General features: G+C 56.7%; 9 protein-coding genes across 9 annotated transcripts; 4 read left to right on the forward strand and 5 right to left on the reverse strand.

The window, feature by feature from the left end:
* Window positions 1-1,083: 1,083 nt before the first annotated feature.
* MFIFM68171_06679 (uncharacterized protein) lies at window positions 1,084-3,207 on the forward strand (the record flags this gene model as incomplete). The annotated part of the gene is made up of 1 exon (XM_071062099.1): window positions 1,084-3,207. The coding sequence occupies one exon, from the start codon at window positions 1,084-1,086 to the stop codon at window positions 3,205-3,207; it is 2,124 nt and encodes a 707-aa protein (XP_070918200.1).
* Window positions 3,208-3,371: 164 nt separating this feature from the next.
* On the reverse strand, window positions 3,372-3,958 carry MFIFM68171_06680 (uncharacterized protein; the record flags this gene model as incomplete). Its single annotated transcript, XM_071062100.1, has 2 exons — window positions 3,372-3,584; window positions 3,635-3,958. The coding sequence occupies 2 exons, from the start codon at window positions 3,956-3,958 to the stop codon at window positions 3,372-3,374; spliced, it is 537 nt and encodes a 178-aa protein (XP_070918201.1).
* Window positions 3,959-4,734: 776 nt separating this feature from the next.
* EG1 (Endoglucanase EG-1) lies at window positions 4,735-6,118 on the reverse strand (the record flags this gene model as incomplete). The annotated part of the gene is made up of 2 exons (XM_071062101.1): window positions 4,735-5,421; window positions 5,513-6,118. 2 exons carry the CDS (start codon window positions 6,116-6,118, stop codon window positions 4,735-4,737), a joined length of 1,293 nt encoding a protein of 430 aa, XP_070918202.1.
* Window positions 6,119-8,611: 2,493 nt separating this feature from the next.
* On the reverse strand, window positions 8,612-9,490 carry MFIFM68171_06682 (uncharacterized protein; the record flags this gene model as incomplete). The annotated part of the gene is made up of 2 exons (XM_071062102.1): window positions 8,612-9,105; window positions 9,163-9,490. The coding sequence occupies 2 exons, from the start codon at window positions 9,488-9,490 to the stop codon at window positions 8,612-8,614; spliced, it is 822 nt and encodes a 273-aa protein (XP_070918203.1).
* Window positions 9,491-11,154: 1,664 nt separating this feature from the next.
* Window positions 11,155-11,832, forward strand: MFIFM68171_06683 (uncharacterized protein; the record flags this gene model as incomplete). The annotated part of the gene is made up of 2 exons (XM_071062103.1): window positions 11,155-11,270; window positions 11,355-11,832. 2 exons carry the CDS (start codon window positions 11,155-11,157, stop codon window positions 11,830-11,832), a joined length of 594 nt encoding a protein of 197 aa, XP_070918204.1.
* A 338-nt stretch (window positions 11,833-12,170) lies between these two features.
* On the reverse strand, window positions 12,171-13,700 carry BNA2 (Indoleamine 2,3-dioxygenase; the record flags this gene model as incomplete). Its single annotated transcript, XM_071062104.1, has 1 exon — window positions 12,171-13,700. One exon carries the CDS (start codon window positions 13,698-13,700, stop codon window positions 12,171-12,173), a length of 1,530 nt encoding a protein of 509 aa, XP_070918205.1.
* A 1,004-nt stretch (window positions 13,701-14,704) lies between these two features.
* On the forward strand, window positions 14,705-16,568 carry STP22 (Suppressor protein stp22 of temperature-sensitive alpha-factor receptor and arginine permease; the record flags this gene model as incomplete). Its single annotated transcript, XM_071062105.1, has 4 exons — window positions 14,705-14,755; window positions 14,837-14,924; window positions 14,979-15,217; window positions 15,273-16,568. The coding sequence occupies 4 exons, from the start codon at window positions 14,705-14,707 to the stop codon at window positions 16,566-16,568; spliced, it is 1,674 nt and encodes a 557-aa protein (XP_070918206.1).
* A 3,914-nt stretch (window positions 16,569-20,482) lies between these two features.
* Window positions 20,483-21,875, reverse strand: STE2 (pheromone alpha factor receptor; the record flags this gene model as incomplete). Its single annotated transcript, XM_071062106.1, has 2 exons — window positions 20,483-21,024; window positions 21,107-21,875. The coding sequence occupies 2 exons, from the start codon at window positions 21,873-21,875 to the stop codon at window positions 20,483-20,485; spliced, it is 1,311 nt and encodes a 436-aa protein (XP_070918207.1).
* A 2,598-nt stretch (window positions 21,876-24,473) lies between these two features.
* NIT2 (Carbon-nitrogen hydrolase) lies at window positions 24,474-25,544 on the forward strand (the record flags this gene model as incomplete). Its single annotated transcript, XM_071062107.1, has 6 exons — window positions 24,474-24,536; window positions 24,596-24,882; window positions 24,956-25,034; window positions 25,085-25,243; window positions 25,301-25,476; window positions 25,523-25,544. The coding sequence occupies 6 exons, from the start codon at window positions 24,474-24,476 to the stop codon at window positions 25,542-25,544; spliced, it is 786 nt and encodes a 261-aa protein (XP_070918208.1).
* Window positions 25,545-25,658: the final 114 nt, after the last annotated feature.

Below are 25,658 nucleotides of genomic sequence, written 5' to 3' on the forward strand. Positions count from 1 at the left end.
CGGGTCGGGTGGGGTCAATGCAGCGGGGGATTGGGGTCGACCAAGTAAAAGACAGGGTTCTCGAGCCATCCATCGTTTGGTACTTGGGGACTTTTGTCAGTTGTGTCTGCCGTTCTTATGCTAGTAGGCCGGTTACCCCGAAGCCGAGGCGGGAAGAACTTGAATGCACAATACGAGCCGATGTGGCCATCAATATCCTCGAGGTCACTTATCCTTCGGCCAACCATCAAGCTGTTTGCGTCTATCTCCAAAACAATGCAAGCCCTGATTGATTATGGTCTCTTAGAGCTTTCTCATCTCCCCGAAAACGGGGAATTTCTGCGTCTCAAACGCTCCAGCAACGCAATTCACAGATAAAGATGTCTTAGCCTACAAATTAGCATACAACGGGCCGTGGTTAGGTAGGCGTTGCGCCACAGAGGTGACAGTTCACATCCGTCCTTGGCGTAAAATCGTTTGCCCCACACGCTTCACCTAGAGACTTGACCATTGGACAATGTACAGTACAGTACGTTCGTCACAGTAGGGTGGTACACGTCGTTAGATTTTTAACGCTGATGCTTGAACGGGAAACCCCCATGCCATAATCTATGAGAACAGCACCAGGTCCGCGAAGTTCAACGTGGAGAACGTGGCCATTTCATGGTAAGACCTCAGAGGTTAGAGATGCCCAATACCCGGTGTTATAGTAGGCTGAGATGTAGTCTGAGGCGTGGTGTAATCCAAAAGTCGACCACCATTCTCAGCTGTTACTCCTATCGTCATGCCATTCTCATTGGCTGCAGCTTACACCCCTACCGTCAAAGCGGCACGCAGCGTAACCAGTTCTTACAAGGCCAAAAGGATGCCAGCCTGGGATAGCGGTGGCGTTTGATAGTGTCTGCAACCGAGGCATCCTCAGGTTCAGCCGCATTAGACCTAACCCATCTCGGACATATCGCTCGCCTATGAGCACCTCTCGGCCTCCAATTATTAAATACTCGCCCATCAACTCCATACGGGCGGCAACTCTTCGTCCCCCAAATACAACCGAAACCAAAGCATCACCCTAACGCCACGACAGCGGCGCCTCCTAGACAGATCATGGCCCCCTACCAATACCGCCCCCTCCCAGCCTCCCACATCCGCCTGCTAGAGCTGCACCCCTCCACAGACCCCACCGCGGCCCTGACCGCCAGCGTGCTCACCGTGCCGCTCCACCCACCCCTCCCCACCACCACCGACGCCGCGGCGCAGGGGGATGACGACTACAGGGACGCGACAGCCCGCTTCGAAGCCCTCTCGTACGCCTGGGGCGACCCGGCGACGCCGGCGGCCCTGCACCTCGCCGACGGCACGGCCATCCCGATCACGGCGTCGCTCTCGTCGCTGCTCGCGCGCATCCGCCGCCCCGACGCGCCCCGCGTCCTGTGGGTCGACGCCGTGTGCATCAACCAGGGCGACCCGGCCGAGAAGGCCGTCCAGGTCGGCATGATGGACGTCATCTACCGGGCGGCGGAGCGGGTGATTGCCGACCTCGGAGAGGACGAGGATGAGGACGAGGGCGGGGAGGGGGACCGGGAGGGGCGGGAGGCCTACGGCATGGCGCGGGCTTTGCGGATCATGGAGCGGTATTGGCGGGCTGGGATCAGGGCTGGGGCAGATAAGACGGGGTTTGGGCGGGCGCTGACGCCGGCTGAGACGGCGAGGGCGCTGGGGCTCGAGGACGAGGTTGAGTTGGGCGATGCCGCTGGTCCGCGGGAGGGGGGTGGCGAGGGACAGGGGGATGGTGGTGGTGGTGCTGGGGCGTTGGATTTCACCGACGACGAGCGACTCGCCGTGCTGCGCTTCTTTGACCGGCCGTGGTTCCGGCGGGTCTGGATCGTGCAGGAGTTTGTGCTCGCCCGCCAGGTGGTCATGTTGTGCGGGCGGAATGAGGCCAACTGGAGGCATCTGATGGCTTCTTGCGTCAAGTACGAGGGAATTCCGGTCATCGTCCGAGACGTGCTCAACGGTGATCTGGGCCGGATGGCGGGGATGACGAACTTCATCTGCATGGCCTGGATCCGATGTCTCCGGGCACTGCAGCGGACCGAGAGTGGGAGGCAGTTTGTCAGCCACCTTTCATCCTTGTCGAATGGGAGGATGATGCGCTACTATGGGAATCCAACACTGGCTTCGCTGTTGCATTATTTTCGTTTGTCGCACGCGACGTTGGGGAGGGATCGGTATTTTGCACTGCTCAAGATATCGTCGGATATAGACGTGGAAGAGCACCCAGAGCTCCGGCCCGACTACACAGCGCCCGACCATGAGATCGTCCAGCGGTTCGCAAGGGTGTTGATACGGAAAGAGGGCGCAGCCGAGATGTTTATGCGTGCTGGTCTCTGGCGGCAGATGAAGCCGGAACTGCCATCATGGGCCGAGGACGCCACACAGGGCAACAGCGCTTTATTGGATTTGACGCTAGAGGATACCATACACAAGGCAGCCGGCGGAACCGAGTTCGCCGCCCATATAGACTCCAACTTGCCCAATATCATCACCGTCAAAGCCTGCCGGGTGGACACCGTCCAGGAGCTGGCGAGCAGTTGGCAAGATGTTGTCGATGGCGGACGCCAAGGGCTCTGGGCCACCTTGGAGTACTTGCGTCGTGGGTTTGTGTTATTCCTCCGGAGGGATCTCTCGACGGGTCATGCTGGCTGGACTGAGCCGTATGCCACCGGCGAGGATGCCGAAGATGCCGCCGCCCTGACGCTTTGTACCTACAGAGGGATGCCGAATCCGTCCAAAGAGGCCCTAGTCAGCGCCTTTGCATTGTTACGGGTACTCATGTTCCTCCCCGAAGGTTTTCAGACACTAGAAGACGTCCGTGACGTGATTTTGGCAAAAAACAATTGCTCCGAGGAGCTCGTGGCACAACTTATGGAGAAGGCACCGGGCATGATGGACCTGTACCTTCAAGAGCTGGGCAGTATGGTGGGCATGGGCGTGACGCCTGCCGTGACGTGGGGCAATTACTTTGCCAACGTGCCGCCCGTTGCCCGGCCTGGGGACGAAGTATGGATCGTGCAGGGTTGCCGTTTTCCAATGCTGCTGCGTAGAACCGACGGCGACGAGTTTCGTGGGGACTTTCGGTTGGTTGGGACGTGCTATGTGCATGGACTAATGAACGGGGAGACACTACAGCGGCCGGGATTCGAGTTTGAGAACATCTCTATATGTTGAGGGGCCCCCCGTAATGCCTGCAGATTGTTACACATTCTATACTAGTATCCAAAAGAACGAACATAGGCTCCAATGCCTAATACCTCACCGCACTCCACGTCTCCACCGACCATATCATTCCGCGAATCCATCTTAGTAGCCCATAGTGTACTGTACATCAACATTCAAGGGGTACGGCCAAGCAGACGGTTGGCAATGTCGCTAACGTAGCTGTCCGTAGCCCCGAGCCCATTGCTGAGATTCGAAGGGTCAACGGAACCAGAGTTGTAGGCGCGCAAGGCCTTGTAGATGGTGTCGGCATTGTCGGCATTACCGAACTGAATCAGGTTCTGCTTGAAGTGGTTGGTGCCAGCTTGGACCATACTGGTGATTTGGTCCTGTTTCCATGTCAGATACAGTGAGCTCCAAATCAGGACATCTTACAAACCTGAGAGAGCCCGTGCTGGCCAGGAAAGCCCGGGCTGCCGTCGGCCTGCATCAAGCCGGCCGTGGCATGCCCGTCGCCGTTGAAGGTGGTCTGGACCCCGACGTTACCGGTGCTCTCCTGCATGATGATGGCGAAAATGACGCGCTCCTCGACGCCAATCTTGGCACACTCGAGCACGGCATTCCAGATGCGGCCAACGTCCTCGCCCGTGTCACCGGTGGCGAGCATGGCCGGCTTGTTAATATTGAAGATTTCCTCAAAAGATTTCCACTCGCTCATGGGAGGGAAGTTGGACGAGGGGCCTGAGTAGAAGGTGAAACCCATGTTGATGGTTTTGGAAGGTTCTCGTGATAAAAATAAGCAGGTGATGTTTAATAAACAAAGAAGTCAAGTCCTTGATTTGTAGCTGATGGTGATATAGGAACTATCTGTAGGAAAAGTCGTTGACTTTATAGTCTTTCGAGTTTAAAGGGCGAAGCTACACTCGGTGTGCAAAGACACCAACTGACCTCCACTGGCCACACCGAACCAGTCGCTTACTGATCCCGAGCAGCATACGGCGGCGAGTGCTGACGGGATTACAGAACAATCAAGCTTTGGGACCATTCAAATCTTCCTGAATCTTCCATTACATAGCTCAGCTGTCCTTGAGAAGCGTAACCCATTGAGTTATTGCCACAATCTGACCTCCCTTTCACCTCCTGGTTTGGATGTGCCCGGCTTCCGCCTCGACCCATTCACCTCTCGCGTGACGATGGAAGACGAGATTTGTCAACTTTACGCCAATGATGAGTACGGATAATCAAAATACTTCAAAGAAATAATAATAATAATAGCATCGTTACGTATGCAAAGCCTACTAATACGATTCCAAATGTTCCTTCTTGCGCCACAAGGTAGTGTACTAAGGCCAAGATCGGTAGCCAGAGCGAATAAAAATCGTCAACCGACGGGCACTGATGACTATGAGACAGTCACGGGACAAATATCAGCAGGCGAGCACGGCACCAATATATTAGCAGTATCGCTTATATGTCCAAAACCAGACTACTGTGTACCTTACACAGCCCCTTTTCTCTACCCCTGACCTAACTAACCTTCTAGAACTTCGCCTTACGCTTGCTCTTGCACTTAACAGGCTCCGTCTCGTAGGTCGACCCGATTTCGCCCCAGCGCATATTGCTGTAAGTGACCTCCGGGTTGGGCTCAATCTGCGTGATCACAGAGGGGTTGCCCTCGGTAGCATTGCAGGGGCCGGCCTCGCCGCTGTCCAGCCAGTTCATGTTGCCGCCCTCGTCCCACCAGATGCTCATCGCCAGCACCATGCCGCGGGTCATGGCCTCGCCCATGCCCACGGTGCCGCCGAGGTCCAGATACCTCGCGGCGCCCGTCGCCTCGCAGAACTCGTCGTTCAGCGCGTTCACCTTGGGCAGGCCCGGCGCGTCGACCGTGTGCGCCTCGATGAGCTTGCCGTCCTGCATATACATGCGGTGGATCTTCTCCAGCTTGCCGTCCTCGCCGGCCGGGAACTGGGTGATGACGGTGAACGGCCGGCGCGTGTCGACCTTGAAGGCGTCGCTGTTGCCGTAGTAGTCGGTGACGTTGACGCGCCACGGGTTCCAGGCGCAGCCGTTCTTGTCGCAGACGCCGTCAAACTCGCACTCGGCGCCCTCGCAGAGGTACAAGCCCGTCTGGTTGCATGTGTGGGGAGCAACGTGCGTGGCGCGCGAGTTGGCCTCCCAGATGTCCATCTCGTTGCAGCAGGAGCCGCGGCCTTCGATGTTGCCCTGTATGATAATCGTTGGTTAGCATCGTTCGAACACGGGGGTGGGGTGGGGAGGGCGGAAAATGGAGTGCGGTAGGAAAGAAAAAACATACGACGCCGTTGATGAAAGGCGTGACGAAGCACTGCGCATCGCAGTAACCCGTGCCGTAATAGGCACCGCCGGGGTTTAGCTCGCTCTGGGCTCCTGTGACTTCCATCTCAGAGAGGTACAGCGCGCTGTTCATGCCGCAGGGCAGCTTGGTGGCGTCCACGTCAAAGGTGAACTCGTTGCCCGTCAGCTTCATCATCTCGTACTTGTGCTCCGTCTCGTCGAGGAGGTAGACACGGGGCGACACAACCCGGCGATTGAGAATCTGCTGCAGACGCAGCGCGTCGCCGTCGGTGGTCACGCCGTACTGGCTGTAGTCCTCGATGCCCTCCATGATGCAGTTCTGCGCGCACGTCTCGGCGTCCGGGCAGGCCGTCTCGTTGGGCTTGCTGCCCCAGTTGCCACAGTTGTGCGTGTTGGACGCCTGGTGGACGGGGTGCGACAGGGAATCCAGGACGATGTAGTTGGTCTGCGCCTTGCACCCGTCGCTCTTGGAGCAACGGTAGGTCGTCAGCTTAGGGTGTACCTCGGGGGTCTCGCCGGGCTTCTGGCCATTGGCCAGTCCCAGGAGGAGGGTGGTCACGCCGAGCAGGGAAAGATTGCGAGCCATGGTGTCGAGACTGTGCCACTCGTTCTTGTCGAGACTGACGGGTAAGGAGGACAGGGAACCACACAGAAGAGGACCATGGCCTCGGGGGGAGGAAAATCCCATCCCATATATGCGTCCCTCACCTATCCCCATCTTTCAGCCGACCTTCTCCGCATTTGTCGCTAGCCTTCGATCGTGGTCCCTCACACGGCACGCGGCTCCGGAGCCAACATTTGCGAGCCGCGATTGGTGCGCCTTGGCTTTGGGGAACACTCGGGCTGCCAGCCGTTGGGGAAGGGCCTGACGGAAAGGAGGCGATACGGGCAGAGGGCCCGGGTTTCCGGCGCGGAACCACCTGCAAGGGACGGGGCCAAGCGAGATCTCGGCTTAGGTGCATGGCAGAGGCGATGGCTTAGGGTTGCAACCGGGTGGTTCGCCAAGGCGGCCAAGCATAGATCGCGGACATTGATCAGCCGAGATTCCCAGGTCCGGAATTGGAGCCGACGATATTGCGGGGAGCCATGTTGATCTTGAGACTGTCAATTCGGTCTAATAGTCGATGCTGGTCCCACCCCTGGTGTTCCAGGGTAAATAAGGCGGCCTGGCTCCGAGCGAAACAGCAACGTTGATTGACCACATGGGAGAGATTGTGTCGCGTATCTGTCCGGCGTCATGAACAAAGACGAGACTGTTCATCTGGCATTCGGCACGAAACTCAGTTGATGCGCACCGCGGCCGAACTCGGCTTGGAGAAGGGTGTCATGCCGCCGCAGCCAACCGCGTGATTAATAACAACGCCTGAGAATTTATATAGCCTACCGAGTTAAGTAAGGTACCTTATAGCTTCCGCGAGGCGCAGGCACACGTCTCGGCATTTGGCTCGGTTCTCATTTACTCGCCTTGATTGTTAAATGCCGACTTTTAAGATGACAACATCAGCACTCTTTGGAATCAGCAGCGAGTAGTATTGTTACACAAATGTTCGCGGAACCTACAGACTTCCCGATTCATACTATTGAAAGAATGAAAATGGCATTGCTTATTGCGTAGAATGTCCCTCCTATCACGGGATTTCTGAAGAAGGTCCAGTACGTTGCACCCACCGTTGTCTACGATTGCGCTTGAACCCCTCATCCAGTGTTGTGACCCGGAAATCTGCCCCCCCTCCCTCCCCCCTTCCTTTACCCAGTCCAGTACATGACATAATACAAGTCAGAACCATCATTCTGGCATCGAAGAGGATGCCTTGCAACAACAGCAATGTCAGGCCAAGTTCCCATCAATCTTACTGCAATATCAGGCCACTGTGATACTTGCTTGGCGGTGTCCTTTAGTATCTCCTTAATCATCCCTTGCTGGCGGAAGCGGATCCTCACAACACTGTCCCATCGTCCCTTTCGCCGCTGTCGAAGCTTCCCAGGATCACCCTTAGTCACATTCTTATCCTGGTCGTTATGCTAGACCAACTCTAATTTTCCCATGTTTTCTAGTCACTTGAAGGTCTACCGTAGATAGGATTAGGAATGACTATCAGTCTGCTAAATTGTTAATCTCCTCGACCAACATCGACAGGCCTTGCTTCGCCGCAGTCACAACAGCCATCCGGGCTGCCAAGAACTCTCCCTACTTAAGACACAAGAGACCCTTTACTCCTCCGAACCGTGCCTCAACCTGGGGCGTAGACCCAAGACGATGGATCCAATGAGAAGTTCCTCCGGTTTTCCCTGCTGAATGACGTGGCATGCCAGACTCACCATCGGTCGGATGAACATGGAACATGGGGGCTGAGACTTGACATCCTCCGTGTGCATTTGGATCCAGCACCACAACTTCTTCACAGCCCAGCATAGCGAGGATGGCGACATGCGGCATCAGGCAATTGTGCTCGACCCAGCATGGATGCACTGGTCGCTTCATGTTCTTTGGGTAGAACACGAGCCGCTCGATCTTTACACATGATGCTGAAGCTCGGTTAGCATCGGGAGGTCTGCAAGATCGGAACAAAGCAAAGAGGGAACGACAGGGAAAGCAACCCATTGATCGGAACTTACGTCGGATGGACAATCACAAATAAGGCTCGGCCACTGCGTAAAACGTGCGGACGGGCCCAATGCATCAGGGCCGCCCTGGTAACCTCGTGAGCGGCTTCCGGTCGTTCGCAGGGCATGACATTAACGCATTGAGGTGGTCAGCCTCGCTACACTTTGCCACCACCATGTTATACCTCTCGGTGATTTCCTTCACAACGTAGCGACTCTGAAAAGCGACTTTTAGGCAATATTCGAAGATCTCTTGGAACATCAAGCTGGCCAGACGGGCTTGTTGCATCTGATTACACAAATGTTTGAGAATTCCAGTGCTGTTTCTGGCATTCCTTGCCGCAGAAGGTTGTGGCGGGGTTAGCTAGTTCGGGCTAGTTTCAACAAACGATTATGGGTGCTCAATGTCAAGCTGAGGTGGAAAAAGACGCGTTTAAGTGTCATGCCCGAGCTTGAGCTGTTCCCAGTATGCGCCTTAATCCTCAGAGATCTGTATAGCCTCGACACCTGCGCCAAGCCTCTCCCCGAGCTTAACTAGCGTGTTCTCATAAACACGCGCTACATCCATGTATAAGCGCTCTTCATCCTCATCCCAGATCCCCTTGCTAAATCCACCTGGTCCCTCAGGCCCGCTCTCGGCCTCGTTGCCCGTCTGCTCCTCGTCTTCGTCGCCGTCCTCATCTTCGGGAACCGGCTCTTTGTTCATGACGTCCACAACCAAGACGCGTGCTTGCTCCACAATGCTCTTACAGCGCACCATGTCTGTAATATCCATCCCGCTCCTCAAGCCGTTCTCAAATCCCGGCAGCGGTTCGTGGGATTCGATATCTTCGCCCACGAGGAGACTGGCAAAACAGTGGTCGAGTTTTTTGAGTATTGCAAAGGTTGCTGTTGGCGATGGCGGAAAGGCCACAACGAACGTGTTGAACTCGCCAGCGATGTTTAGAAGGTAGGGAACCTGGAGGCTGGCTAGAGAGGAGGTTAGCGAACCGTCGCCCTGCCGTGCCGCTCTCGGAGTGTACCTACGGGTTCCTGACAACCAGACAATGTTGATCACACCCTCGAGGTCCTTGCATACCTCGCCCATGGACTTGTAGCCCTGGACACCATCGATGCCGGGCGGCCCCGCGTCGGACTTCTTGGCGAACCGGCGGCTGATGTGCATCATGCGGTCCGAAACGAAATTCCGCACCTTGTCTTCTTTCGCAGAGCCAGGGCGAAGGGCGTTGCGGCGGGGGTGTGGCAGGCCAGAGACAGATCTTATTGTTGACGTTGTACTCGGCGCGGGGGATGGCAGCGAAGGCACCATGAAACCGCCTGCACCGGTCGTCGGGGACATCGGATTCTCATCCATTTTCGAATTCGTTTACGCGCAAAGGATCCAGTAGTTCAGAAGCACATTGCATTTTCTGCGCAAAAAGTCGGTGGAGAGTCGAGCGAGTCGGATCAAGCAGGCAGATCAAAGGAATCCCAGTAAACCGGTCATAAGCAGCTCCAGGTGGGAAGTTCGGGACTTGAAGGGTTGCGGGGGTGGGGCGAGCAGTCACCAGCCCTTAACTAAGCCGTTGTCTGCGCCACATGTCTTTGACCCACTAATGTCCCCTGCGCGCCTCTGTCCCGTGGCTCGTGCGCCGCCGACGGGGCGCTCCAAATTTCTGGCTTGGCTGATCCTCGCTTTCAACTTTTTTCTTGATGGCGACATCGACCGTCAATCCAACACTCGACCTCATCTATCCATCATGCCTCCCAAGCGCCTTGGCGGCTCGCGCCGCTCCTGGAACCCAATCACCGGCACCTACAACGCACTATTTGTATCCGAGAACGCCCCCATAACACGGAGCGTCGCTATGTTCGGCGTGAGTTGTTGCCTGCCCCATTGCGATCCATTGCCAGTTTTTCTGACACCGCATAGGTTGCTGTAACATTCCTTGCTACTGGCTGGGGCGAATTCGTCCTTAGGTTTGTGCCGATTTGTCTTCCTTTGCGACGCGCATACTGACAGCCATCAGCCCGCAGTAATCCACTGGGCACACCGAGACCCCCCGGGTCATCGAGAGCGGACGATACGTCGTTGATTGTGACGGATAATTGTGTTTTAGAGGAATGACAACCATGTACGATATGGATTAAACCGAACGGTTACTCGGATGCACAGGTCATCATCGAGCCACTATCATGGGCGGCGTTTGGCGGTTGCACTCTCAATCTTAATGCCTGATCATCGTCCCTCTGTCTGCGCTCTGCGTTCAGTTATGTACGAATTCCGTCTAGACACGAAGGGATCGTACAAGTGCCCGCAAGTCATCTCCCCTGGCCGTTCACTCCGAGATTGACCAGCTCCTCCATGGTCTCTTTCAGCTTTGGTGCTCAGGAAGATCAGCCAGCGTCCCGTTACTCACCGCGGCCTCCGTTGGCTCTTTGCTGTGGAAGTCGCGGTCCATCATTCTGGACGACATGCTACTTTAACTTGAAAAGCCGTAGCCCGGTGGCGTGAATTGCCATGTTCGTCTCTCATCATCTGGGTTTATGTTGCTGGATAACAGCCCCAACCAGTCGAGAGGAGCGTACGAATGAAGGCAATAGTAGTAGGGCCCCTATGCGATTTTGCGTTTTGTTTCAATTATCTTTCTCATCCCAAATCCAGATTTACCTTGCGGTTGTTCTTGTACTTTGGACTCTGTCGGCCGGTCATGGTTTCTTTATCAGCACCCGCTAAGTCCGTTGTTACTTGAACAACCACCCCTCCGATGGCACCGGCGGACAATCCGCTGTCCTTTACCTCCATTGTCCATTGTCAGTAGTCCTTGAACAGCAGCTGTGCCATTACGGTCCGTCAACTCCACAGCTGGCAAAACATTTATAGAATGGCCATCTTCACAATCCACGGCCACCGCGCAATCCCCTCAGCACATATCGCTGTACCAGAGCCACATACATCGACCCGAACATAGCCAGACCTTACTCGCAAGTGAATTGACACACGTATCTTCCGTGCGGGACAACTACAATTCGGGCAACATGTCTTCCAGCAACCTGTCGTCCACCCATACCGTCAACCGGAACAGCGGGCGCGGCGGGAACAGCGGGTACATGCCTTCCGTCAACATGCCTTCCAACAACAGTATGAACAGCAGGTGCGTAAGAAGCAGCGCACACAGCGGTAATAATATGGCAGGCAGCTTCAACATGCCTTCCGGTCAGGGCGGTGTTGTTAGCAGGAGCCGAAGCAGAGCCTCCGCCATGTCCTCCTTGTCCGCCGTGTCTTCGCGCCATCCCTCACGCGCCGGGGATGCTCCCTTCTCGGTCTCCCCGGCCAGCTTCGCCTCCGGGAGGGGCTCGGGGCCAGCAGGTTCGCGCGGCGGCGCGGACTTCTCCAGGGCTCGGTCGGCCGCCTCCGGGAACCCCTTCAGCAGCGGCTCCCCCCCGGCCGACTTCACCCGCTTGGTTCGGCAACACAGAAATAGCGGGCACAGCGACAAGAAGAAGAAGAAGAAGAAGAAGCAGGTGCTGCGGGTGGACCCGGACAACCTGTCCACCGCAGCCAAGATCGGGATCTTCCTGATGGGAACCACCCCCCAGAAGCTGGAGAAGGCTGCTAGGGCGGGACACGAGAAGAGGCAGCGGGAGAGGGACCGACGGAGGATGCAGCGGGGTGGCGGCGACGGCGGCGGCGTTTTCGGGTCATTCGAGGATTGATGCGCTCGTGCTGTTCAACTGAACCGGCGTTCTGCAGACAAGAAGGACTTCATCGAGCCCCGGCTACTCGCAGGTGATTTGGTACTAACTCCCTAAACAGATTTTGATATGTCCGTGGCACCTATTTAATAGAGATTAAATTATTCTTCACCGGATCTCCTGGGATATTCCCGAGTCAACCCTACACATGTCATGGCAGCAGTCAGTGGTACACAAAATATAAGTCACAGTGGTAGATAAAGTATAAGGAAATTAAGTAGTAGACGTGAGATACCTATCATTCGCTGTAGCTTAGCTCTGTGCACTCGTTGATGCTGCCGCTAAACGCTATATACTATTTAGTAGTTGCAAATGCCGCCAACGTCGTCATCCATCGTCCAGGTCCCGGCGAGGCCCTTAACCTCGATCTGGTCCGTCTGGACCTGCAGACCAGCTCCCTCATCGGTCTTACCAGCAAAGAAGTCATTCTGGCCCTCGGCCTTCGGCTTCCGGTTCATGAACCGCTTCGTCCACTGCTCGATCGCCGGCTCGCCCGTCTCATCCCTGGCCTGCTTCAAAAACGAAATGAGCGCGGTGCCGCCCGTCCCTTTGAGGTTGCTCCCCTTCTTCCCACCATCCTGCTCCGCCGCCGCGGCGTGCGCGTCGAACGCGATCCCCTGCGGCTGGCGGGATGCAGTCGCGAGGTTGACCTTGCGCCGCGTCACCTCCGGGCTGCGGCTGCGAGCGCGCATCTCCTTGCTGGGCAGTACGATGTAGCGCGTCACGATGGCGATATGCTTGTCGCGCAGAGTGCGCAGCATGGACAGGCAGGCGTCGTAGGCCACGCACAACGGGCGGTCGTGTTGGTTCTGCTCGACAAAGTCCCGGATATTGGCCACGGCCTGGACGTCGCCCAGGAAGCGGGCGTGGGGGCCCGGCATGTAGCGGCGCATTTCCATGATGAAGTTGTGCTTGGGCGGCGGGGCGCGGCCCTCGCGTTCGGCCGAGCCGGCATGACTGGGCTTCTTCTCGCCTGTAGGGCGATGCTCGATGCCGAGGACGATGTCAAAGAACTGAATAAGGCTGCTCTGGGCGTTGCTGCCGCCGGCGTACTGGCGGTACGTCTCGTTTCCGGATTCGTCATCGTAAAGGACGCCATTGGGCAGCCCGGCCTCAGCCATGTTCTTACTTCCGGCCAGGAAGGGTCGGATCCGGTGGTAGAAGATGTGGGGGTCGCAGCTCTCGTGCATACGTTGCAGCAGAGTCGTGAGGTCGTCCAGCCGCTCGGCAAACGTATGAAGACACTTCGTGACTGTCGTCGCGTCGTTGTCCCGGGCCGCCGCTATGGCCGTCAGCATCAGGGGGATGATGGGTGCCCCGCGGGCTTCCATCGCAACTGAGACAAGATAAAACCATGACTCGTCAATGGCGCCAGTAAAGGTGCACAGGGTAGCGAGATTCTCGAGATTGTCGATGTCTTCATCCATGAAGAGCGGCTTGAAGTTCCAGAGACAGACGGCCGCGTAGGTGGCGACGGGCGGCACCTCGAGGTATTCCGACACCTTGAGCAGCGGGACTGCAATGGGCGGCGGCAGACGGTCACTGGGGCTATCACCACCCCAGATGTAGCCGTGGGCCATGAAGGAGAGCAGCATGTAGGCTCTGCGCCATTCCGCATCGTGTTCCAGACCGATGGTGGAGAGCACAGGAAGGCGATCCACAACCCCTCGCAGCCGCTTGCTGAGGATGAGCGCCTGAAGGTTGGCAACGACGGCCTCCCACTTGTTATAGTAGGGGTCCGGGAGCCTCGTCAACGGCAGGACGTCCGGGAGGAAGCCGTGAGTTGGAGAGATTCCATAGTCGGCCAGCTTTGGGATGGGTGGAAACATGGCTTGTGCTGTTTTCGTTTCTTAGCTCTAGCCCAAGAGCAATTAATTAGCCAAGGGCGAACTGAGGCTGAGATTTCCGGCGAGGGTGGTTGGTGGATTGAACGATCAAGCAATAAAGTCCTGACGCAAGGAGTATACAGAGTTTAGATCTGTAATACTCCTCAGCCGTGCGAGACTCTGCTGCGATGTGAGCATGGGCTAAGGTTGATCACTTAAAAAAGGAAAAACCTCAAGGGAAGCTGCTGTTTGCGGGAATAGGCCATTTGAGGAGTCGAACCTCGTGGCTGGCTGGGGGAAGAAGGGTTGTTTTGTAATCAGTCAGGGTACTCCGCCATCAACTTCAGACGGCAGAAACTGTTCGCCCCCCTCTGTTTCCCACGCGCCAAGGATCAAACTGGTGTGGCGCTTGTTTCTGGGAAACAACTAAAATTGGCTTTGACCTCCGTGCCATGGTGGGGAAGTTCGAGAAAATATCGCAGTCACAAAGAGTCGCCGTTGGCCAGTTGCCGGGGACCTCCCGTGCCTCTCCGACTGCGGCCACTGAGCCGAGGGCCCTTTGGTGCGCGTCATTGCCGTGTTTCCCGTGCTGATGCGGCTCGATGATTTTTGTGGTGGCGTGACACTACCGAAACGGTGGCCACCGCCCCGACGATATCGGATCGAAACGCGCGCATCACGAAGTGGTTATGGAAGCGAGCCTGGGATTCCCATGCAGCAACAGAAAAGCGTGTGTGGCGTGCGTTGTGGGGAGGCCCTGGTCCGATTCCCAAGGATGCGTCAGCCAAGTGACGCCAGGCGATCTGACCTGCCCCGCGTTTTACCTAACTGAGCCCGTGCACGGGAGCCTGCCACACCTTGGGAGCCCTCGGGAGCTTAGGCCCTGTCATAGGCGCCAAGGCTCCCGCATAAGGTACAGCGAGCTCGGCACGTCAAACCGACATTCGACGACATTCCCGAGCGTAGCCATGTCACAATAACGCCGCGTCGCAACCGTACCAGCCAACATGGTGGTCCAGCAGCATGTCCTGAACTGGCTCTACAGCGTCCTGACCAGTGTGCGCACCCCTCAATCGCCCGCAAACACCCCGAGATGAGCCCCCCGAAACGAAGCCGAGCTGACCCCCTCCCCCGCCCAGGAATATCACGACGTAAACCGGACCTACAACGATGTTGCCCAGGCGCTGTCGCAGTATCCGTCGCTGTCTCCGAGGACCGATGTCCACAGTATGCAAGGCGCCCGCCTCATACTTGAACTTCGCTGACAGAGGACGGTCACAGCGTTCCCTACCGGTGCCTCGGCACTCCTCCTGCTTCTGTCAGGGACCATTCCAGTCGTCTTCCGCGGCACCACCTACCGATTCCCAATCTCACTATGGGTTCCTCATGCATATCCTCGCGAAGCCCCGCTGGTCTACGTGACACCCACCGAGAACATGATGGTGCGCCCGGGGCAGCACGTTGACCCCCAAGGCCAAGTGTACCATCCGTATCTCGTCGGGTGGTCCACGTTCTGGGATGTATGTTCGCTCGGGCGCGTGGCGATGAGAGAGTAAAGCTGACACCAGTGACCAGAAATCTACCATCCTAGACTTCCTCGCGATATTGCAAGACATTTTCGCGAAGGAACCGCCCGTCGTAGCCCGCCAACAGGGACAACCTCCGCCCCAGCAACAGACTCCTACTCCTCCACCTGTACCACCACTCCCGCCAGATCTCGCCCCCAGGCCGGTTACCCAGACTCAGCCAACACCCCCGGAAGATGCGACGAGACCGCCGCCGCCGCCGCCGAAACCCGGTACTCAAGTCGAGCCACAACAGCAGCGGCGCCCCACAGCGTCGCCTCAAGCGTCATCCGGCCCTCCAGCCCCTCCTCCGCCACCAAAAGTCGGCGGTCCTGCGAGCCAATATGTGGCAGAAGGAGCAAGAATACCACAGGAGCGGCTGCAGCATGAAAGAGCTGGGCCATCCCGCTACGAGACTGCGCCTCCTCTGCCACCACAAGCATCACATGCTTCACCTGAACCAAGGCACCCTTACCCTCCGCCCGCGCAGCATCCCGCACAGCATCCCATGCAGCATCTTCCCCCGCATAACCTACCGTATCAAACTCCGCCACCAGCGGCCAGCTTTTCTCCTGGCCCACCTCAGCCTCAGCAACCTCCGTTTCCGCCGGCCGACCCGCGCAGGCTGTCAACGTCTGTTCCACCCCAACAATATGGCACACCCCCACCGCCGGTCGCAAATTGGCAACAACCTCCACCCCCCGTCCAGCCCCAGCCTCAGCCTAAACCCCCTCCACCGCCAGACCTCATGGATGACGACCTAACCCTCACCATCCCCTCCCCGTCATCCGCCCCCCCGCCTCCCATCCCGCCTAACCCCGAAAAGGACCTCCTCCTCCACCAGCTAGCCCAAACCCTATACTCTCGCCGCCAAAGCGCCCGCTCCCAGAACGAGGCCTCTCTCCTGGGCTTACAAGCGCAGCGCAACGCAATGCTCTCCGCCGCCGCAAAGTTACAAGCGGAATCCGCCCAGCTGAACCAACTTTCAGCCCTCCTAGCCTCCAACACGGCAATCCTGCAGGACAGTCTCCGAAAGGCAGATGCGGTCATCGAGAACTCGGCCCGTCATCCGGAGCCGGACATCGACGAATTGCTGGTTGCGCCGACGGTAGTGGGAAATCAGCTTTACGAATTGGTCGCCGAGGAGAGGGCGCTAGCCGACGCTATTTTCGTGTTGGGCAGGGCGGTTGAGAGGGGGAGGATCGCGCCGCATGTTTTCGCAAAGATGACGAGGGCGTTGTCGAGGGAGTGGTATTTGAAGAAAGCACTGGTGAGGAAGATTGGGGTGGGGATGGGGCTGTCGTAGGCACTCAGGAGTACGGGAAATGGATGGATTTATAGGGATGCAGAGCGCAGAGGGCAGAGCGCAAAGCGCTTGTTAGTCATGAGCCTGGGGTTATGAGCCCAGCCGCGCAGCAGCAGGAGAGAGTCCTAGAAAATATTAGAGGTTCTGCGATGATTTGACGTCCAGCTTATGAGAAATCGAAAGGATGCACGCATGGCCGACCCTAATCTCAGTGAAAATACATAACTCCAAGCAACAACCCCCCGCTCCGCCCGCAAAGACTCGAGAAATAACACTGCTATGCTTCCTCCGACATAACAATACCCCAAGGCCTAACAAACCAACCATTTAGCCTACAGCCTCGCCCGAATCGCCCCCTGCCCACCAGGCTTCTCCTCCCAGCTCGCACCTCCAGCACTGCCAAGGCTCTCGAACATGGCCAAATCCACCACCCTCGGCGGCCGCGGATGCCTCAGCCGGCAGTTCGGCGTCGCCACCCGCACATGCTGTACAACGCTGTCCTCCTACTCGTCGCGGTACATGACACCAGCGCTGCCGCCGCCGCCACCACCACCACCACCTACATCTCGGCTAGCACTAGTAACCAACCCGGACGGCGAAGAAACAGAAGAACTCTCCTCCCTCCGCGCCCTCAGCCTCCGCCCAATATCCACCGCCGCCGCCGCCGCCCGTCGGCCCCAGCTCGGGTTACTCAGACTGGGGTGTCGGAGTCTGAGGCTTGCGCTGCTTGCGCCCGCAGCATGGCCCGTCATGGCGCAGGCTGGATTCGCAAGCGCCGCGCGGGCGCAGGCGGGGGTCGGCGTGAGGATGGGGCTGGCAGGGGAGGGTTTCTTGCTCGGCTCAACGGCGGGCTTGTTCTTGTAGCTGTTGTTATTGTTGCTGCTGAAGGAGCCTGAGTAGCGGAGGCGTAGGCGCCTGGTCTGCGGGGTTTGCAGAGCGTCGGTCTGGGTCGTGGAGAGATGCGGCTGCTCTCGGGCTGTTCTTGTCGGGGAGAGGTAGGGGTCGGCTGCGGTAATGCTACTGCGAGCCTCCCGTCGGGTTTGTTGGCCGGGTGTGCTGTAGTTTGTATTGGTGGTGATGGTGCGATCTGAACTTGCATTGGTGGGATAGAATTGCGCCACCTGGGTGTCCGCCGTCTTGTTAATTATCCAGGAGGGTGGACATGATGCTTTTATGGATGCTGCGAGAGCTGGCTGCTTATCCTGACTGTCATTGAACTTTGGGGCTTTCCTGAGCCTACCTCTGATGGCGTGTGCTGGTGCCTCTTGCAGATTGGGAGAAGCTCGATCCGACTTGTTGAATTCCCAAAGACTGTGCAAGTTACTGCACTCGAATACGGGAATCCCGTACTTGTCAGATTCCTTTGGGATCTGGCTTGCCTTGGTCTCCGAAATTCTGCGTTTCCTACGGTCACCGAGGGATAGCTGCCGTAAAATCCGGACCCCACGCCTTGGAGCTGAAGGCCGTCCCGCCCTACCCAATTCCGACGAGAACCTTGCCAATCTTGACCCGTACGACTCGGGTCTGCCACTCGCTTCGCTACTCGTGGAGCGGCTCAGACGTTCGAACCAGCTGATACTCTCCTTCACTGGTGAGCCGCTCGCCATTCCGTCAGATTTGTTCTGTTCAGCAGCTGGTGGACTTTCTACAGGACCATCATGGCGGCCGTTACAGACCGGAGCAGCCTGGCCTAGTACGTGTCGGGGATCATTTGCCGCGCTGGGGCGAGTAAACAATCGGCCCCAAGAAGAACTTCGGCTGGAGCCACTTTGCTTGCCAGCTGTAACCGTGGTGGAGACGAGAATGGTGTGGCTGGGGCTTGACTTAACACCAGCTACGCTCCGGTGGCATTTCCATTTCTGTAGAAATCCAGGCCGTGTCATGCCGTAGTTGTTTTTATCCGGACTTCTGAGACCACCATGAGCTGGCTTATTGGTCGGCACCTCCCGTGGGGGACTATCGCACAGCGCATCGTGCGTGGTACAGGCATTTGCTGGGAGTGTTTTTAACAGCAGCAATGAGCGCGCATGGCTTGAGCAGGATCCGTACACTTTAGGGGGCGACGAGGTTGGAACGCTTTCCTTTATTCCTGCCTCCCTTTTCCCATTCAGTCCATTGTAGGATTTGTCCAGCGTTCCACATCGCGGGGTCGTAGAACCACCGTCAGCCACCGAAGTCGGTTGAGCTGCGGCCGCAGTTGTGTTGCATGCGTCGGAGCTCTCTGGTTGGCAATCTGATTTGGCCTTGTTATCCGTACCATATCGTCCCACGATACCGATCGTAGTAGGGAAACCGCCCTTGGGTGTGTTCGGAACTGAGGCGCTCGCAATGGTCTTATTGGCATTTGACAGCGATCCACGCTCAAATGCTATGCGCAAATCCGCCACACTACAATTCTTGCGATGTGGCGTATTGATTCTGGCAAACTCGAGAGAAGGTCGATCGTATTGCGCGGGCGGGCCGGGTTCCCTTAGGTTTTTGAGCCGCACCATTGCATTTCCGTTAGCAGATGGATATGAGGTGTCGTCATTTTCGGACACGGTATGCTGTTGCGAGAAAGCGTCGGGACCAAACAGCAATGGGCCGTCGCACACGGCGACAGTTTTGGAAGACCGGACAGTGGCGTGGGTAACAATAGGTGCTGCAAACGGTTCGTTACCTTGGCCAGTCAGCGGCGACTTCCAAAAGTTGCGATTGACTCTGGGGAAGTGCCAATGAATGACCACTCACCAAGTTGTTCATATATCCTCCTCTTCTCAGCAACGGTCCTCGGATCCCAACCCTTCCTGTCTTCGACCCCAAATCCGCCTGGTCTTGCAGGAAGGTTATTCTCGTGCTGTCCCCGGTGAGCGGAGGAGCGGCGTTGAGAGTTCTTCAGAGACTCCTAGTCATCAGCATCATTCCTCTCATTGTGCCTCTCCACCAACGAGTCTGCGACTTGGGGGGCTGAAACACGGCGCGCATTGGCAGCTGGCTGGAGAGTTGATTCGGCGTTGCTAATAGCATCCAGCATCTCGAATTTGGAAACAAGGCCGGCGAGGCTGCGTGCCCTCTTTTGAAGGGGTGACGTCTGGTCTTGCCGAGAACGCATCTTTAGGCTTCGGTGGGTGTCTTGCTGATGAACTGACCGTGTCGGCGTTTCCTGGAACAACTCTTGTGTGTCGCCACCGCTTGAATTACCGATCGATTGACTCTTCCGTGTTAGTCTTAGAGGCGCCGGCTTCAAGTACGCAACTGAGAAGTCCCGACTGGGGTGGGATTCTGGCTGTTCCATATCAACCGTCCTCGGTGTGGTGTCGTTGCGGGCATTGGGTCCAGTGGTGCAAGATTGGGAAATGAAGAATAGCATTGGAATGATGGAAATGCGGTGTGGGGAGGGAAGGGGCCAAACCTGAAAGCGCCTGCAACATTAGACCAGTTCAATCCTCAGAATTCCAGCGTTAACCTGTCGACGGTGGCAGGGCCGACCGGTGTTTCCCCTCTTCTGCCAGCTTGATGGCAACAGCAAAAGGCAACAGATGGAGGAGAGATAGCGATTAGTGCATCTAGAAATCGCACTGGATCCTTAACCTGCGGCCTGGGCAACTGCATTGTTACTCCTTCTCCGATTCTGCCAAACAAAGAAAAATCCCGTCGCGATGAAAGCGGTAGCAAATACTGCCCAAGAGTGCTGCCGCGCAAGCAAGAGCGCGCAGGATAAAGTAAGGTAAGGTAATTAATTACAATGCGCCAATCCATACCATGGCGACGAATTTGTATTATGCATAGTTATCACCGGTCGAAAACGAACCCGCGACCAGATCAACCACGCATACTCACAGACGAAGGAAACCGGCCTGCATGCAATCTGAACGGCCCTCCTCCCTTCAAATCATCTCCTTCCCGTTGACAGCGTAAAGAAGAGCCGACTCCCTCTAAGAGCCGCCCCTTCCGTTCTCGTCCACCGGCAATCTCTCCTCCCCCTGCTCAATCCCGATATCCACCCTCACGCCGTTCTCCAGATCGTCCCGGTCAATCCTTGCCAGCTCCCTGTCCACCTCATCGCCCCGCTGGAACCTCGCCTTCTCATGCGCCAGCGCATCGCGCTCCCGCGAGGCAGCGGCCACCCGCGAGGTGACCACCGCGCCGCCGACGCCGCGGTAAAGCCCCGCTCCACCGCTCCCGTTCCCGCTCCCGCCACCGTTGCTGTGCGCGCTCATCAGCAGCGGCCGCCTGGCGGTGGCGCTGCTCGTGCCGGACGCCGAGGTCAGAGGGGAGCCGTAGCCCGCACAGCCGTCGGCGGCGGCGGTGGCGTGGCTGCCGGCGTCGGGGGAGGTGGTGGCGCCGAACCAGGCCGGGTTGGCGAGGCGCTGCGCGACGAGGGTGCCGAGCGGCAGGACCACGATGACGGATGTCTGGGTCAGCGAGGCGGACTCGAAGCCGCGGAAGTTGCTGAACTCGAGGGCGGCGAAGACGACTGGAGGTGCGGTACGTCAGCATGGGATTGGGGAGGAGAGGGGAGGGTTAGGGGAGGGGAGCGGGGTGCAGGGCAGCCCTACCCGGCACAAACATCAGGATGCCGTTCGTGATGACCAGCACGTCAATGGCCTTGAGACCCTTGAGCGACGGGAGCACGCTGCGGTTCTGCCACATGTGTATCACCAGCCGGACGTTGAAGAGGAAGCAGAACCAGGAGATGGAGGCGGTGATCAGCCCCAGGTACGCCTGGCGGACCCAGATGGTGCGCGTGGGGTCCAGGAGAAACAGGATGGCGCGGGTCTGGATGATGGTGACGGCGAAGTTGAACGCGATGGTGGCGAGGACCAAGGCGAGCGAGACGGCGGTCGCCGGGAGCTTGTACAGCGGCCGCCACAGCTGCAGCATGGACCAGGCCTGCACGAACAGCGCCGCTTCGATGAGGATGGTGACGGGGATGCTGAGCACCGTGGCCGTCGCGCTCACGTTGTAAGCGTACCGCGGGATGAACCGGAGGTCGCCTGACACGATGCTGTAGATGTTGAGCCACGGCGTCGTGAAGTACACGGCGAGGAGGATCATCCGGATCAGGTTCAATGTGAGCGCCGCGATGGCGATGATGGTGGGAAGCCGCTTGAACCGGGCCCTCGGCGTCATGAGGAGGACAATGACCAGCATCATGAAGGAGGCGCCGATTTGGCTTCCGTAGAGAATGGACAGGGAAGCGGCATCTCTGTAAAGTGCCGAGATTCGCGTGGGTGTAACGGGAATTCGCGTCTCTCCATCCGGGCCTAGGATGAAGAAAACCTGGTTGAGAGGGTCAAAGGGGCCTGAGGTGCTGTTGGATGCCATCTTAATGGTCGGGGAGAGGAAGGGGGACCACGGATTGATAGGGCGACCGAGATGGGCGCCCGTCAGTTGTTGTCTTTTTGATGGGAGTTGGCCCCCTGAGTGCAGCCCAGACTAAGCAGATGATCGGGGTGAAGCCGGTTATGTATCTCGCGACGGCAGAGTGGGACTTGGGAAGCAGGTAGTAGAGTGCAGCCATTGGGAGGATAACCGAAGGATCTAGCATTAGGACTGGTCGTTCTAGGTACGGGCGGGCCTGTTTGAAAAGCGACTCCCGATTCTGATACTCAAAGAACAATCCTAAGGAGGCGAGGAGGCGGCCATACCCCTCGCTGCTTCTCACTTCCGGCTGAGTAGCTTCAAAGGACAGTACACTCTGAGAATATGTGACATTTTAAAGGACAATGAGATGGGTCAGTTCTGGACCATTGAAGTGACCCAGTGCCGTCCGCAATAGTCTGTTTTCTTAGGATTGTTCCTCCCGCACCCTTAGTATTGTTGCCGAATTTGGCCCACAATTAGCCTCGTTCGCGACACTTCGCAAGCAGACAGGTCGACGCCGCTTATATACACGAAGTTCGTTTCTTTGCGTTCAAATTGGAGAGGAACGGGTAAAAAAAAAAAGGAGGAACACCAAAAAAAAAAAAAAAAAGACGGATTCGGGAAAAGAAGGCTTGCAAGGTGTCCGACTCGTGCATATTAACGAAACGTTGAAAAGCCCAAGGCGCCTTCGTTTTGGCCCAGCCCAGGATCTTGGACTTACCTATTCCCTCCGGAGTGACTGAAACGCCACGTCGAAATTTCTTTTCCCCATCATTATTTGGAAAAGTCAGAGTGCTTGTGCGCGCCTCGGGGTGCTCAGTATGTGAGAGAACGTAATTACCGGTCGAGATGCCGTTTCCGCTTCCAGCGACAGGCAACGAATTTCGGCATCTCGCAACACGCGAACCTTACATTCGGGTGACTGGATGGCTTGTCAAACGACGTCTAAGATTAAGACGGGTCCGGGAGCCGTTCAGCCCTCGCCATCGTAAGGAAGTACTTGACTAGTCCCTTGTCATCTTTCGGATCTCCGTGGAGACAAGACAACTCGGGGACCTGCCAGCTCTCTCAATTCTTGCGCCTGTTGGGGATGCCGTTAAATCGGAAAGCAGTCTGGCACATGGCCCATGCAAGAGAGTTTTGTCCACCAAAGCAGAGGGCGCATGCAGCTCCTGCATGCACATATAGAGCGAGAATGACAAGATCACGCCCTTCATCACACCGCTCCCAAGGTGCCAGCCTCTCTCGCCTTGTTCGTTGATATGGCCTGCGAGTCCATCGCCCTCTGATGCTTTGCACTGTGCGATGGTCAATCAACACCCAACAAGCCCAATAAGTGGCATATGGCTTGTCAGAGTCGGTGAGCCAACCTGGGCCCTGGAAGCCAAGTGACCGGATTCCCAGGCTAAATATTTTACGCAGAAGATGATTTTTGAGCTCGCTCAGCTGCGGACTTGCAGGCCGAGGCTCAAGCCCCAAACGTGGCATGATTACACAGTCGCAGCAGAGCAAACCAGAGCCGGACCGGTGGGCCCAAGCAAGAATGCTTCGCGGTCGCCTCATGATAAAATTGCAGCAGCTCGGTCGAGCGAGTATCGCGGAAGGGACTAAAGGCCGTAGAAGTTATGGGATGTCAATGATGCATGGAGGACAATGGATGAGGAGTATTTCCGACGGGATAAGAGCAGGAAGAAGTTGAAGATTCCATATATGGTGTTGTGCCTATGGTAGAGCATGGGCGGCTAGAAACTAAAAACCTAGTACGTACGTCAAGTACAGTAATTAATGCTCTGTGCATCCAAGGTACAGGACCTACCTACTCTATTGTACCTGTAGTTCCGTGTATTTTGAGGCCAAGCAACACTTGTGGAGCCCCACAAGCCGAGTTCGAGATTTTCCCACGTTTTGGACTTTTGGTGCGTTCTCGATCTTTGCCTTGCGGATGCGGCTAGCTGAACCGGATGTCTAGAACCAAATAGCAGCAATAGGTAAGTTTTCCATACAGTGGGCGGCATGATCGCGTGACCACCCAAGAAATGCTGCAACGGTACCCGCCGATGGGCGAGAACGGGTAATTAAGCGTGATTGCTCGAAGCTGTTAAAATGCTGTGTCGGCAGGCATGAATGGGAATTCTATGGAGTCACACACCCCGACGAGTACTTGGCTCACACATAGCTAGACTGTGTCAAATTATTGAAGGCATTCGGACGGGGTAAGTATTAAATTTCCACAACTCGCCAAGGGCACGAATTCTTGAAACCTTACAAGAGCATCATGACTCCACATTTCCGAAATCGCTCGAGCGCCGGCGGTGGCTGTGCCCTCCTGCAACCATCCTATATAGCGATCCGGGACTAAATCCGTAAGAACCCCCAAACCCTTGGTTCCGCGTACTTCGTAGTTATTTATCCTTTAATTGACTTGCTCTGAGAAAAGAAAGAATGGCTCTGGTCGTATGGCATCCCCCTGACCGATTCTTTTCCGCAAAATCACGTACGGTACCTTACTGACCCTCCATCCCGCAACAGGCTGTAGGCCAGTTGACCTCCACGGCCAGCATGGCCCACAACCTTGCCCAGTGCCGCCTTCTCGTGAGAAAAGCAGTCAAAGCTGGCGCAAAGGTCAGCCATGGAACTCGGGCTAGCAATCGAGAAACTTGGTCATTGACTCGACTCCGCAGGCGTTATTTCTCCCTGAAGCGAGCGATTACATCGCGGGCTCTGGAGAGGAAACTGTCCGGCTCGTCAAGCCGGTGCATGAGAGCGAATTTGTCCAAGGACTGCGGGAAGACGCTCGGCGGGAGAAACTGCTGATCCATGTCGGTGTTCACGAGCCTGGCCTTGACACCCACCGGGTGAAGAACACGGTACTCTGGATCAATGAGCAGGGCGAAGTCGCCCAGAGATACCAGAAGATACATCTGTTTGATGTAGATATCAAGGATGGCCCTGTTCTGAAGGAAAGCAAGTGGGTACACCCTCAGCATCTACATGACGAAACTCAAGCATAGAGGGTCCGGCCTAATCATATTTCGCCTTAGGAGCGTTGAGCCAGGAAACGAGATTCTACCCCCGTTTGACACGCCTGTAGGGAAGGTGGCTTCAACGATATGTTTCGATGTTGGTAACCGCTTCCCTCTTGTGGCCCCGGATCTGACAGGAGCTACTAGCTGCGCTTCCCTGAGATCAGTCTCGCCCTGAAGCGCCTCGGCGCCGACATCATCGCCTTTCCTTCCGCCTTCACGGTCCCAACAGGCAGGGCCCACTGGGAGGTGCTATTGAGAGCACGCGCAATCGAGACACAGTCTTATGTCGTTGCCGCCGCGCAGGTACCGCATACCGTCTGTCCGGCCTTGATGGGTCGGTTGCTAACGTTTTTGCTCCAGGCCGGGAAACACAACGAGAAGCGGGTAAGCTACGGCCACAGCATGATTATCGACCCTTGGGGGCGGGTCTTGGCCGAGCTGGGAGACACGAGCGGTGAGCCTGAAATTGCAACGGCTGAGATTGATCACGACCTCTTGCGCAAGGTTAGAATTGAGATGCCTCTCAATAGACGAACGTGAGTAGCGCTAAATTGCTATGTGTCCGGTCTGACTTTCTTGCAGGGACATATATCCAGAGATTTAGATGATTGCTCATTTCGCCGCTTTTTGCTCCAGGAGCTTGGCTTGTGGCGATAGGTATCAGATACTTTCCATCCTATCATCGTATCAGGAAACTTCGATTCTGTCCGGACAAGTT

The sequence above is a fragment of the Madurella fahalii genome, assembly GCF_045866475.1.
Source record: "Madurella fahalii IFM 68171 DNA, scaffold_3, whole genome shotgun sequence".
In the NCBI taxonomy this organism is placed as follows: Eukaryota; Fungi; Ascomycota; class Sordariomycetes; order Sordariales; genus Madurella; species Madurella fahalii.